The sequence below is a fragment of the Orcinus orca genome, chromosome 5 (genome assembly GCF_937001465.1).
Source record: "Orcinus orca chromosome 5, mOrcOrc1.1, whole genome shotgun sequence".
Classification (NCBI taxonomy): domain Eukaryota; kingdom Metazoa; phylum Chordata; class Mammalia; order Artiodactyla; family Delphinidae; genus Orcinus; species Orcinus orca.
In genome coordinates, this window is record NC_064563.1 from 121,530,843 (window position 1) to 121,545,649 (window position 14,807).

Sequence of the window (14,807 nt, forward strand, 5' to 3'; positions counted from 1 at the left end):
TTTATATCCCACTAGATTTCCCAGATTTAGAAGCATTTTTTCCCTTCTACTTCACCCATCTCCTTTGGATATTCTCCCCTCTTACATTTTTCTCAATGAGTAGAACTGTGCCCTCACATAGGAAAAAACCTGATTAAAAAAGAGTCACTGAATGAATCGAGTGCTGTTCGTTATAAAGGAACAAAGTAATCTGATCCTTCCCTCAAACAAAAATGACATTATGTTGTTTAAAAAGTAGATCGTTGGGCTTCCCTGGTGGCACAGTGGCTGAGAGTCCGCCTGCTGATGCAGGGGACGCGGGTTCGTGCCCCGGTCCGGGAAGATCCCACATGCCGCGGAGCGGCTGGGCCCGTGAGCCATGGCCGCTGGGCCTGCGCGTCTGGAGCCTGTGCTCCGCAATGGGAGAGGCCACAACAACAGTGAGAGGCCCGTGTAGCGAAAAAAAAAAAAAAGCAGATCGTTGACTTTCACATCAGTGTTAATTTTGAGTCTAAATGGAAATAAATACCAAGGAAGACAGAAGGAACTCTGAATTCATCAATTATGGCCTTTTTCTCAGTTTTTTCTTAATTCCTAGTTCTGTTTTTTGTTTGTTTTACTTTTAAGACAACTATCTGCTGGTTTCAGATGTGGCTGTTACTCAAAAGATGCCTTCAGGCATACAGTGTATCATCAGATGATACTTTTTATTTTAATGTTCTGGATAATCAAAATTTAAATGTATACTTAAAATGCTTTAAAATTGTAATTGACCTTTTTTTACAAAGATAAAATAGTAATGCTATACTTTTTTTTTTTTAAAGTTATATAGATTCCTTGCTGTTCCTTATCTGTGCTTATCAGAATAACAAAGAACTCTTGTCCAAAGGCCCATACAGAGGACATGATGAAGAATTGATATCACATTATAGAAGAGAATGTTTACTAGTAAGTTGAATGTACATAGTATGTGTTTACTTTATCATTTTGTCTTACATTGGGGCAGTTATCCAGACTCATATATAAGTGATTGACTATTAATTCTGATGGGGTGTCATGATGATGTCTATAATCTGGGTCTATTCCCTTGAGGTGGGAAAATACACTCAATTCTTTATCCCTTCTTCTTTAAGGATCTTAAGTTTTACAGATGATGAACCAGAAATGTTCTTAAAATGAGGTCAGAATAATTACATTTTTATATTTAGATTTCTTCTCATTCTGCCATTCCCTCTTTTGATGACAGAAGAGGGCCTAAATGATGAATTATCATCATTATTATTCCAGAAAAAGAATAGATTTTTCTGAGTTTTTATAAATAGTATATTTGGTGTACATAATGTTAAAGGATTCATTGTAGTATAATATCGTTTTTTTTCACCTAGTCAATGGAATTTTTTTCCTCAAATATTTTTACTATCTATGTGCTGAAATATTATTGTTGTTATAAACTTTAAGAAATCTTTTTAGCAAGTTTTTTTTTTCCCCCACCAGTTTACTCTCTAGATATCTGGAGTACTTTGTTAATGTTTCTTGAGTCAGCTAACCATTATGTGTAAAATTATAAATTCCATCTTTATACTTTTTTCTGATTAGATTTTATTTAGCTATTAACATGACTATAGATTGTGAACTTCTAAGTTGCAGTTTTTTTCTATAAAATATATAAAGGTATTCAAGAGTATGATTTTTGAATCTATATAGGTTACTTGGTTTATGTGTACTTTAAAAAACTTTAAGTAGGTGTACTGGTGAAATGTTTTCTTTCAGTAGAACTACATAGTATATGTTAATTGTAGTCTGCGGTATGTTTTCGGAATTTTTGAATGTGAATATTAGAGGCTTGTGATCTTGTCATTTTTCTCTTAGCTGATTTTGCTGCATTTGAGTGTATTTTAAGACTTGAATTGTTGATGGTTTGTATCCATTAAGGATGGTATTCTTAATTTGGTCAGTTTCAAAAGGTTTTTAATCAACCCCTGAGAAGGAAGACCTGAATTATATATATTTCAGTTTAAAAAAGTACAGTTTTATATAATTATATAAAATTTTGCATTGAATGAGTTAAAGCAATTTTTAATGTAAAAACGTTACAGTGTTGGGATATTGAAATATTTTGGTAAAACTGTTTTAAACATAAATACAACCAAAAAAACTTGATGGTTATTCTAAGACATTTATAAAATGGTAGAATGTGTTTCTTTTATCATTTTAGGTTAGTAAACCAGCCACACTTTGTTGTTTCACATAGGGATTTAAATAAAACCTCAGGAGGATTATTTTAGTGTTCCTTTAAGGTTTTTCTTTTTTTTTACATTGAGTATTTACTGAGTGTCAGATTCTGAGGGATGCAAAGATAAATAAGACCTATTATTTATCCTAAGAGAATTCAATCTGGTGAGTGATGTACACAGATAATTTTTATATTTCAGAATAAGTATTATTATGAGAAATATGCAAAATAATATACCTGGAATTGTTGGGGAGAAGCTTAAGAGATAAGATAAACACTGATCTGGATCTTGATGGATAAATAAGAGTTTAAAGCCTTGTAGAGAAGAGAGAAAAACATTCCAGACAAAGGAATATCATATGAAAAGGCATGGGAAGTATACAACAGAAAATGAAGATAAATCCATTGTGGCTAAGTTATGAGGAACAGGGTTAGGTGGAAGTGATGAAGCCAACAGGATTTGTTGTTAGACTGAAGAAGCTTATGCACCATTCTAATGCATTGGTACCATTGTAAAGTTGGTGTAAGTTTGGCTTGATCAGGTTTTGGAAAATCATTCTGGCAGTCGTATACTAGAAGATGAACTGGAAAGGAGTAAAGATTGAAATGAAGAACGCTAGAGGAGATAGACAGGGAAGAGAGGGCGAGAGCCTCAAGTACAGAAGTGCAGAAGTACGATGAATATGAAAGAGAGGGTATATAAGATGGTAAAAGGAAATGAAATCAAGGACTTGGTAACTATTAGATGAGTGGGAAGAAGGAAATAGAAGCATTAAGGCTGCCTGACTTACTAATTCTGTCTTTGGCTTTCGGGACTCTTAAGAGAATGAATAAGGTTGGCTTTGGACATACTATGTTTGAGTTGTTTCTAGGATATGTTTTGATTTAGTGAACTTAACATCGAATTTCAGAATAATTACATGTCTTTGAAAGCAAATTATAAAAATTACACTAGATACTTAAAGGCTTACCTCATTTAATCCTCTTAACCACTGTGTAAGGAAGGTAAGAGTATCTCATTTTTCATATAAAGACGCTGAAGCTAGGAAGGTACTTGTTTGCTGAAGGTTAAATAATTTGCTTAGTGGCTGAATTGGACTTTCAGCATAAGCCTCTCTACAAAATCAAGATAAATTGCACAAGAATGACATAACATAACCGTAAGAAATAATAAAATTTTTGTATTTGAAGTTCAGCTTAAAACTATTTAAAAATCATATTTATCATTCTGTAAACGTAAGACTTCAGACATAAACGTCTTATTATACCTGTACCTTTTTATCTGTCTCCTATGTCTCTGTTTCTTATCGCATGGATTTCTCTCTTCTACTCAATTAGACGTCAGCACACTTGGCCTGTGCTCCAGCCTACCACTTGTTTTTATAAATAAAGTTTTATTGAAACATAGGGGTGCTCATTCATTTACATACGGCTGCCTTTGTACAGCAACGGCAGAGATCAGTCATTGCAACAAAAACGATATAGCCCTCGAAGCCTAAGATATTTCCTATCTTGTCCTTTACAGAAAAAGTTTACTGATCCCTGTATTGTAAGGGATTGTAAGCTCCATGAGAGTTTTCTGTATTAATCACTTGGGTACCCCTGCATCTAGAATAGTTTCTGGCACATGGCATGTACTGAGTAAGAATTTTTTGAAGGAATAAATGAACTAATGGATTACCTTTATATTTTTGTATCAAGAAATATAACAGTCCCTGTTGAGTTGACATTTATGGAAAAGATGATGAGTTTTTCAAAAATTTCTTCCTTTTTAAAATTACTTTGAGTGCTTGTCAAATTTTAGAATTGGGGGAAATTCACCTCTGGAGAACAAATTTTAAAATGGTCCCTATAGTGATGATCAAAGTAAAATAAACTGAACTTAAGCTTTAAAAACATGGCAACATTATTTCTCCCACTTCTTTTTTGCTTTTGTTTCTGTTGTTATATGCATAGCCTTTTCTAAGAGACTTTTCTTGCTCAATAGGTTGAGGTTGCGTTTTGTGACTTCCATTTGTTCTAATACTGTCTGCGAACATGCTTGTTATGTTGCCTTCAGTATTAACACTTACATTTTTATTTAATTAAAAAAGGAAACAAACTTGTTCTTTTTTTCATTGCGTTAAGAAATTAAATGAGCAGGCTGCAGAACTGTTTGAATCTGGAGAGGATCGAGAAGTAAACAATGGTCTGATTATCATGAATGAGTTTATTGTCCCATTTTTGCCCTTGTTATTGGTGGATGAAATGGAAGAGAAAGATATACTTGCTGTGGAAGATATGAGAAATCGATGGTGTTCCTATCTTGGACAAGAAATGGAATGTAAGTTTAAACAATGCAGGTGGACACCTGGGGTGTTGGGATTAAAAGCAGTTAGAATTAGATGTTAGTTATTATCATTTTTTATATTCTGTAACATATTTATATTCGCATCAGTTTTTTTTCTTATTTACAAACTAAGCTGTGCACACTACTGTTGCCATTTATGTTTTACTTCTTACCCCCAAATGGTAATGATTTTACATGTTTTGAAATGAAACATCAACTGACCACTCCAAATTAATAAATCTTGTTGAAGATAATTTCTCTCCCTGTCGATCTTTAGTTACATCTAATTGTTTATATTTGCAGCAAACCTCCAAGAGAAGCTGACAGATTTTCTGCCAAAACTGCTTGATTGTTCTACGGAGATTAAAGGTTTCCATGAGCCGCCGAAGTTACCTCCGTACTCCACGCATGAGCTCTGTGAGCGATTTGCCCGAATCATGTTGTCCCTCAGTCGGACTCCTGCTGATGGAAGATAAACTGCACATACTTTCCCTAAACACACTGTATAAACTTTATTTTAGTTCTTAACCCTTGCCTTCCTGTTACAGGGTTTGCTTGTTGCTGCTATAGTTTTTAACTTTTTATTTTAATCACCGCAGAAGACGAAAGGACTCTACAGACTTTAGCCAGACTGCAAACAAAGCTGAGAATCGCATGGCGCTCAGACTTTGTTTTAACCAGAACTGATGTATAATTACAAATCCAGTTGATTTTATTATGGCAAAACCATGCTTTTGCCACTTGTCTTTACAGTATTACTTTGCTTTTATCTTTTCTTTATCTACAGCTTTCCATTCAGTCTGGATCCTCCATGACTACAGCCATTTAAGTGTTCAGCACTGTGTACAATACATAATATTTGGTAGCTTGTAAATGAAATTAAAGAATAAAGTTTTATTTATGGCTACCTATGTGTTTGTAAGCAGGTATATTATATATTAGTGTATTTTTTTAGTTATATAAATGAATTTTGTCTGGGGATTAAGATTGGGTGATAAATAGATTAATACACACTTTTAATTTTGCTCTAATGTTAGCACATTAGAAATTTACTGAGTACTTGACACTTAAATATATCTGTATTTTTGACTAAGTTGTTAAACTTAGTATGGCACCTAAACCTGTTTTGAATTCAAATCAGGTTTTCACTGAAGTGAGCGGCTGATATTTAAGTCAACCACACTGAAACTTTTAACCTTTTCTTAGATTAACCTTTTATTTTTTAATGTATTTACATATAATATAGCAAGGTGATTATTTCAAGAGATACCAGAAAAAAAGTACTTGAATAAGGGCTATTTAATAGTGAAACTTATAAAAAGTATGTATATGTATATATACATACATACACACATGTATACACACACATATTCTTCATAATGGAGGACAGTGTTTGCATTATATAATCATTCTATTTTTGTAAATTGTATACTACTTTATTTGAAAATGTTCTCTACTAATCAGTGCTGTGAAATGAAGTTGATATTGTTGAACTAGAAGTTATGAGTATCTTACCTGCATTTATTTACCTCCTTTTCAAAAAGGAAAAAGCTGTAGAACATTTTGTAGATGGAACTGCTGTTTAAGATTAATGAAGTAATATTGTGAATGAAATTCAATGCTTTAAAGGTAATCATTGTTACCAACAACCTATTTTTGAATTTATAAAAATTCTTTATAAGTGATACTTTGTTAGTGTAGTAAAATATATCATTATACTATGTGTATGTTTCTTATAGCGTCGCCAAAGCTAGTGCTCTTCATAAGTGCCTCTCATAAAAGATGCTGGGTGGAAGAGGAACAAGAAAATATTAAACTGTTATATAATACTCCTTATAAAGGTATCAATATACTGCTAAGGTATTAATGACAAAGAATTGGTACTATTTCTGTTGTAAAGTTAGATTTTGCATATTATAGCCATCAGAATGTGTTTTGGTTTAGATTTCAAGTTCTCTACTGAGCAGAACTAGTGCTCTGCATCGGTTTTCAAGTCCTATTGCAAGTTTAGAAACTTCATATGTATCATCAAAGCATTTATAAAGTATCTTCAGTATTTTATGATATTCTACCATAATGGTAAAGTTGTTTGTGTTTATGTGTATAATTGACCACTGAGACACAAACTGCTAAACACCATATGGAAATTACTCCTTTTACAAGGCACATCCAGGTAAGTATTATTATCATATTTACTCTGTACTTAAAAGCCAGTTTATTCATTCCTAGTTATGAATCTGAAGTTCTTATTTAAAAAAGGGACCTTTTTCAAGACCTAGGGAAACAACTTGTTTTTATATCAGCTTTTAATCTACTCTTAAGATTTAGGTTAGTGAAATTTTCTTAACATTATTTACTGGATTAAATATAACTTATGGCTAGTAATTTAAAAATTGAAACCTCATAGAACTGTTGTCCATGGCAGATTTCACTTTGATTTAATGACTCTCATTTTGATCACTATAGTACTCCCTTCCCACTCCCCCACAATTACATTTTGAAATAATTTAGGGTAGAATTCAAATAGATAGAGAAGATTTTTAGGAACTTGTTACAAACATCTTGTATAAGGAGACTGTAGCCATGAGTGAACCTGTGAGATCCCATAATACTTTGCAGATTCGTTAAAATACAATACACTAAATACATTAAATAAGTAGTTCTCAAAGTGTGGTCTCCAGACAAGCAGCTTTTCAGCATCATCTGGGGACATGTTAGAACTGAAAATTCTTGAGCCCCATATCAGAACTACTGACTAACATGTTAAAACTTGAAGAGTTAACAAGTTTCAACAAGTCCTTCAGAAGATTCTGATATCTGCTGAAGGTTGAGAACTACAGCACTAAATAAAACTGTCAGTAGCATTTTATGCACCTTAAATTGATGTTTAAATTCTGTTTACTTTTGAACCCTCATTTCTTGGAAACTTTTCATTATTTCCCTCACTGGCAATTTCAAAGAAGTGACTAAAAATTATTTTTCTTAGTTTTAGATTTATTGAGACTAAGGTGGATTCTCTCCTCCTATATCTAATTCTCCAGAAGTTCAGTGTCTTTGTTTTATGATTCAGAATTGTTGACTTTGGCTTCTGAGTCCTATTGTCCTCCCTCTGAAGTACAATCACACAGCATACTTGGGAAGAGTAAGTAGGGATACAGTTGTGTAATCATTTTTTTTAAATTTACTTTACATTGTTAAGCAGATTAAATATTATTTGTTGTGCCAATGATAACCTCATCCAAAGCATGTGTATTTTGCTGCTAGGACTGCCATAATAAATACCACAGACTGGACGGCTTTAAAAACATAAGTTTATTTTCTCACAGTTCTAGAGGCTGGAAGTCCAAGATCAAGATGTTGGCAGGTTTAGTTTCTCCTGAGGCCTCTCTCTTTGGCTTGCAGAAAGTAGCCTTCTCACTTTGTCCTCACATGACCTTTTCTCTGTGCATGTGTGCATCTCTGATGTCTCTTCCTCTCCTCTTCTTATAAGGACACCAGTCATACTGGATTAGGGCCCCACCCTTATGACCTCATTTAATCTTAATTATCTCTTTAAAGGTCCTGTCTCCAAATACAGTCACATTTGGGGGTAAGGGCTTCAACAAATGAATTTGGGGATGGGAGACACAATTCAGTCCACAGTATGTGATGGCCCAGTTTATATACCTCCTTTGCAGACACAAAAGTATTGTTGTTACAAGATCACTGTGCAAATATCTGTAGTTCTACTCTTTCATCTGCTTTTCTTTTACTCTCACTTTATTCTAAAAACCATATCAAAGTTATAGCAAACCAAGTTAGAAATTGCTCACAGTGCATCCACCTAATCATTTCAGTATGTTTTCATTGAACAAATTTTTGCTGAGTGAATGAAATAATTCATGTTGACTTGCCCTTGTTCATGTTTATTTTATTAGTTTCACTTAACATTATACCATAGGTCTGTTTCTGTTTTGCTGGTGTTTTTATTCTTACCTACTTTATATCCCTATTCCCCAGCCAGTACTGGAGGCACTGGTGTTAACCATTGTGGACACATATTTTTCCATGTTTGGATAATGTTATGCGGTGCGTACATATAAGCATTGGTGGGTTTTTTTTGCGGGGGGTTGGAGGGTGGAAAGGGAGAGGGTCATTGCTTTTAAAAAATGAAAAAACAATCTATTTTACATATGCTTTCCCCTACCCCCTCCTGTACTTTCTAGCCTCCAATTCCTTCTTTTTCTAATTAGCCATTTGATAGAGGTGACTTACAATAATCAAATAATAAGTACTATAATACTACTAATAAAAGTAAATGAGTCATGATTGAGAGAACTACATACGCAATTGAATGCACACAGACATACACACCAGAATTTCAAATATCCTTACTTCATGCAAAGTTCTTTCACACCTTCACTACCATTCTCAACCTCCTATTCAGTGCAGCTCCAGTAAAATAGGATGATCTCACCTTTACCAAGAAAGTTGGGGAGATTGGATATGAACCCCTTCAACTTTTCACCTCCACACTTGTAAATTTACAGTTAATTATTAACCAGGATGTGACAAGGGATAGACATTTTTGATAATCCAATGTTATGAGGACGATACAAATAAAATCAAATTCAGTATAAAATGAATTTATAAACTTAGTTAAAAAGTACCTTCATTATTTGGGAGACATATTTGCTCTACTACAAAAGTAGCTCACTGTTTTGCTTTGTATTAGCCCAAAGCCTGTACATTATCAGTTTGTCCTTTAGCAAATGGTTCTTTTTCAATAATCTGGAACTAGATTAGTATCCTTAACCTTAGGTGTGCATCAAAAGGGTGAGCTTTCTTTATAAAAGGTGTCTAGGTCCTATCTATCATGTGGATTCTTAAAAGCCTTTTAAAGTGAGAACTATTTTGAGAACATTTGGTAGGTGCTTGTCCAACTTTAATTTTTCTAAGGATTACCTCTGGCCCTCCCCTCAGAGACTAATTGAGCCTGACTAGTAGGGTGGAGAAATGTGCTTTTTGCATTATTGTATGTCACGTGAAAAGGCAGGGGGTATAAATTTGCTGATGCCCCCCTCAGCCATACTGCATGCGCGTTTTAGTCTGCGCTCCAGCTGAAGCTGCACTCAAATGTTCTTCAGTCCTTAACTTGCTGGACTTCTTTCTCTCTTCTGAGTGGTAAGAGTGCAGGCTCTAGAACCACACTGCCTGTGTCCAGATCTTGGCTCAGCTCCTCACTGTCGTGTTGATCTTGAGTGCACTCTTTAACTCTTCTGTGCCTACATTTCTTCATCTATAAAATAGGATTACAGTAAAAACTGCCTTATATCATTTTTTTAAAAGATTAAATGTGTTTCTGTATTTAAAAAAACTCTTAGAAAATGTCTGCAACAATGTAAGTGTTCAGTAATCATCAGCTATTTTATAGTTTGTCACTATTGGCTTCTGCTCATGATTTTCAGAATCTCTGCCTTCCTGAGACGAGCTGCTTTGGACTACTCTCATTCCTATCTGCATTCTTTGTTTTCTTTTCTTTCTACTCCTTAAATATCAGTGTTGGCAAGGTCTGTACTTGGCCCTCTTCTAACTCTTCACCCTTCCTGGATGGTCGTGTCTGCTAGTTTGTCTTCCTCTGCTGCCTACATACTTATGATTCACAAGTTTGTGTTCCTAACCAAACCTCCCTTGTGCATTTTAGATCTGTACGTATGTCCAATTATCTGTTCAACATAGAGACTTGGATGCTTCACAGGCACTTTAAGCTGTATATCCAAAACTGAATTCACTACTTCTTCCCAAACCTGATTCTCTTACATTCTTTTGGTGAATGATATAATGATTCAGAAATAAGGAATTATTCTCAATTTCGCATTTATTTCCCATTGATTACTAGGTGTTGACAGGTCAGAGTTTTAATACCTTGCTCATGCATCCCTTTACTACTGTTGATGAGGTTTCTCATCTTTTAATTTGGACAATTGGATTTGGCCTTGAGTGGCCTATCTTTGCCCTTGCCCCTTTAATCCATCTTATATACTGTTGGCAGAATAATCTTTCGAAGAGGTTTTGCATATCTGTCTTCCATTGCTGGACTGAACTCCTTTAGAGGGAAATAGTATCTCCTGGTTTTGTAACCCTAGTACCTGTTAAAATATCTGGCAATTTAATAAAGGTGCAGTCTTGCAGGTTGTCTGGTCCTCCAATCACCTTAGACCTGCGTGGTCTAGTATGATAGCCACTAGTCACCTGTGGCTATTTAAACTTAAACCAAATATTAGTCATCCTAGCCATATTTCAGATTCTCAGTAGCCACATGTGACTGTTGGCTGCCGTATCGGACAATACATTTTAGAAGATTTCTATTATTGCAGAAAGTTTCATTGGACAGAGCTACCTCAGACCCTTGCTGATACGGACATCTTCCTCTATTAACACCCCTGGAACATTCAAACACCCTCCAAAGTGCTAACCTGAGCAAATTGGCCATCAGCATTTACATCTCCTTATCTTGATCCTGCCGTTAACCACTTTACTACATCTGCTCTTCAGAGAGCATCTCTACCATCATATATCCAGTCAGGAGCGCCCACACAAGGTATTTCAACAGAGGAGATGTGGTAGAGGCATTAGAGAGTAACCCAGAGAGCCTAACTGCAGGATGCAGCTACTATTCCTAGGGGTAGGGAAACAAAAGGAAAAGTTGGGGTTACCAGAACCTTGGAGCTCCAAAAAAAAGGGTCCCCATGGAGTTGGTGCTCAAACCTCTGAGAAGGTTCACCACCTAAGTGCTCTTGCTACTTCTGAGGGATACAATGAAGATAGCTCTAGAAGTTCTAAAGTTGAAGCTCTAAGTTCCAGTTGAAGACTGGAATCAATTGAAATTATTAGGTCACCGGTAGGATTGGCAAGCAAAGACAAAGAAGTAAGTCTTGTTTTCCTCTTTCTACTTTCCAACTTTTCTCTAGTACTTAATATTGACAGAACCTAAATGGAGTGCAGAGAAGAGGTCAGGAAAATGCACTTTGCAGAGTCCCAGCCGCAGCATCACAGAGCAGGGGATAAAAGGGTGGATGGAACTGGAGCTGAGAGACAATAGGTATAGAACCTACACAATAGTTTCCGCTCCAAGATTTCATTTTTATCCAAATATGTTAATCATTAAAACACTAAATATTCAGAAATGTATCTATGGAGTATCTCTGGGACCTCAAGAGTAAATGCACCAGTTCTGATTGAAATCCTGTTGCTCTTTTTTTATCAAATGAAACTTTTTAATGATGCTATTTAATGCTTTATTTTTAAAGTCAGCAGTGGAAAGATGTATATATAATATAGATTCATGCCCATTCACACGTTTTGCTTGTGTGCCATATGCCACAGTATCTGCCAGGTAGTATGTTTATAAAACAAACAATGATTAGACAAAAGTAATAATCCCCCCAAATTCATCTATCTACCCAGAGTTAGACACTTAACATTTTTGCGTTGATCCCCCTGGACATCTTTCTGTGCATGTGCACATATAAATGCACACATACAACTATATCTAAATGAAATATAATAGATGTAGACATATTTCCAAGGAAGTGTGTATATATATCCCACTCTCTACAGCACTTGATTATAAGGAAGATGTACAATATTTATTCATGGATATACAATGTAGGCTGCTACTTATGTCTCTCTGTGTACTACTTTTTATCTCTTTTGTCTTTCTGCTAAATTTGTAGATATATAACTTCTGTCTGAGTTACGGAGTATACAGATATAAAATTTTGAGCTAAATTGTCAAACTTTACCAAACTTCCTGTTTATACTGCCACCACTAGTGCATGAGAGAGTGTTTCTTCACAGGTTCAACAACATAGAATATTAACAGTCTTTAATATTTTTCAGGGACAGCCGAAAATTTATTGTATTTTTAAAATTTTTAATGAGAGTGAATATGTTTCAATATGTTAATGGCCGCTTGTACTTGCTTATGACCTTTGCACTTTTTCTGTTGGGTGTTCACGTCTATAAATTTGCAATAGCTCACATTAGGAATCATTAGTTCTTTACTACTACACACACTGCAGATTTTTACCTTCTGTCATTTACTTTAAGCTTGCTTATAATATTAGTGTCTTATGACTTTATTTTTATGTAATCAAATCTGTTGACCTGCTTTATAATTTTCACCTTTGATACCATGTTTTCCCTGTTCAAGATTATAAAAATACCCATATTTTCTTCTGATATTTTTATGATTTTGTTTTTTATGTCAGTCTTTAGTGCAGTTGGAAATTATATTAAAGGGTGAGGTAAAAATTCACAAAATTTTGCCAAGATTATCTAGTTGTCTATAAAATATTATTTTTCCTTACTGATCTAAAATGTAATCTGCACTAGGTAATAAATTTTTATATTTGAAATGTATGAACACTCTCTTCAGTTCCACTTAATGTTTTTGTCTATTCAGCTACCATTACTAATTTAATGACTTTTTTTAACATTGATTTAAAATATTTGTTTTATAACTAATACACATTTTCCTAGTAGCTAATATGTTGTGTTACTACCCAACAGAGATGCGCTTAATACTCATTTTTTTCCATAATTTTCTGTACTCTTTTACAGATAAACTTAGAATTATTCAATCTTCTTTCAAATAAAAATCCTACTGGCATTTTGATTGTACTTACATTGGCTTACATAGATTGGCATATAGAGAAATCATTGAGCCTTTACAATGATGAGTCTTCCTATCCAAAAACAATATTGTCTATCCTTTCATTAGATTCATGTCTTTCAGAAGAGTTTAATTTTTTTTTAATTTTTCTTTAAGTATCTTAATGTGTTTTAATGTTTTTGTGGTGTTTATGAATTGAATTCTAATTGAATATTAGTGGTAGAGAACAGCAGGTCTCCAACTTTTTGGTCTCAGAACCTCTTCACACAAAAATTTTTGAGGACCTAAAAGAGCTTTTGTTTGAGCAGGTTATATCTATTGATATTTTACCACTTTAGAAATTGAGTAAAACAATATAATATTTAAAATGATAAAAATACAAGCATAACATGTTAACCAAAATAATATATTTTAAGTGAAAAATAGTTAAATTTTCTGCCTTCTTTTTCTTTTGGAGTTTGTTGTGCTTAAATCACAAACCTGAGGCTTGAAAGGAAATTAAGTGCTGATTATAACTGCTGCATCCCTTATATTAATTATGAAAATTACGCTGTTCTCACACTTCCACATGACACATAGAATTAGCTTAAAATTTGGACTAGCAAGGACAATTATTTTAAAGATAGATAGGAATCATTTTTCAAAGTAGTCATGTAATTTCTTAGAAAAATAAAAATCATCTAACAGTTTCAAACTTCAGTGTGCCTTCCATAGTCCTGGAAATTTCACCGAATAAGACACCTGCTCTTTACTTGGTTTGCATTTCCCATACCCCATATTTTGAAAATGTCTCCAGGAAGAAAGCTTACCTGGTGTTCTACACTGCCCTCGAGTATTGCAACCTTGCGTGTCCATTTTCCAAACACTGAAAAGAGTTGCTTCATATTTTTTAAACTGTTCCATGATGGCTAAATCACAGAAGTCTATAAATCTTTTAGAAGATAGTATATGGGGAGTGTCTTTAAGATCTTGGAATAGCAAAGGATTTCTTAACACAGAAAAAGAATTAAACATGAAGGAAATTTTTGATAAATTTAACCACATGAAATTAAGAATTCTGTCCATCAAAAGACTCCCTGAAGAGAGTGAAAAGACAAGGCAATATAGTGAGAGGATATTAGCAATTTGCAAGATGGCAGTGCAGTAAGAAAAATAAAGAATGGACTTACGGCTTGGGTGAGATAATCATGATAACATACTTTCTAAAATGTTCCCAGATCCTTTTTTCATTAAGAAAAGGATAGTTAAAGAAAAACATAGGATTTTTCAACAAAATGAAGTGACAGGAATTCTTATAAGCTACAAAATACAAGAGGATGGAGCCAAACTACACGCAACTACAATATTTTGGCAACACTTTGACAGGTTTAGCAGATGTGAGGAGTTATCAGTAAAAAGCAAGCAAACAACAACAACAAAAAAAAAACCCAGGAAATTCTGTATGTCCTAAGACCCTCAGAAAACAGAAATTGCCAATAAATACCATAAAGTGAGAAGACCTCAATCGGAATCTTCTGCAAATAGTTCTGAGAACGATAAGCAAAACAGGGAGAAGACTCCACTGGCTTCAGTTTGTGGTTGAGTACAAAAGGATGTGGACAAAAATATCG

General features: G+C 34.2%; 1 protein-coding gene across 4 annotated transcripts in view; it reads left to right on the plus strand.

Moving 5' to 3' along the window:
- The window catches only part of USP25 (ubiquitin specific peptidase 25), a 146,262-nt gene extending 140,814 nt beyond the window's left edge, over nucleotides 1–5,448 (plus strand). For all 4 annotated transcript variants that reach the window (XM_012539505.3, XM_004264459.4, XM_049709728.1 and 1 more), the window contains 3 exons: nucleotides 804–927; nucleotides 4,340–4,535; nucleotides 4,845–5,448. In XM_012539505.3, coding sequence (XP_012394959.2) covers nucleotides 804–927; nucleotides 4,340–4,535; nucleotides 4,845–5,017 — 493 coding nt within the window. In that variant the 3' untranslated portion in view covers nucleotides 5,018–5,448. The remainder of the gene's footprint in view (nucleotides 1–803; nucleotides 928–4,339; nucleotides 4,536–4,844) is intronic.
- Nucleotides 5,449–14,807: the final 9,359 nt, after the last annotated feature.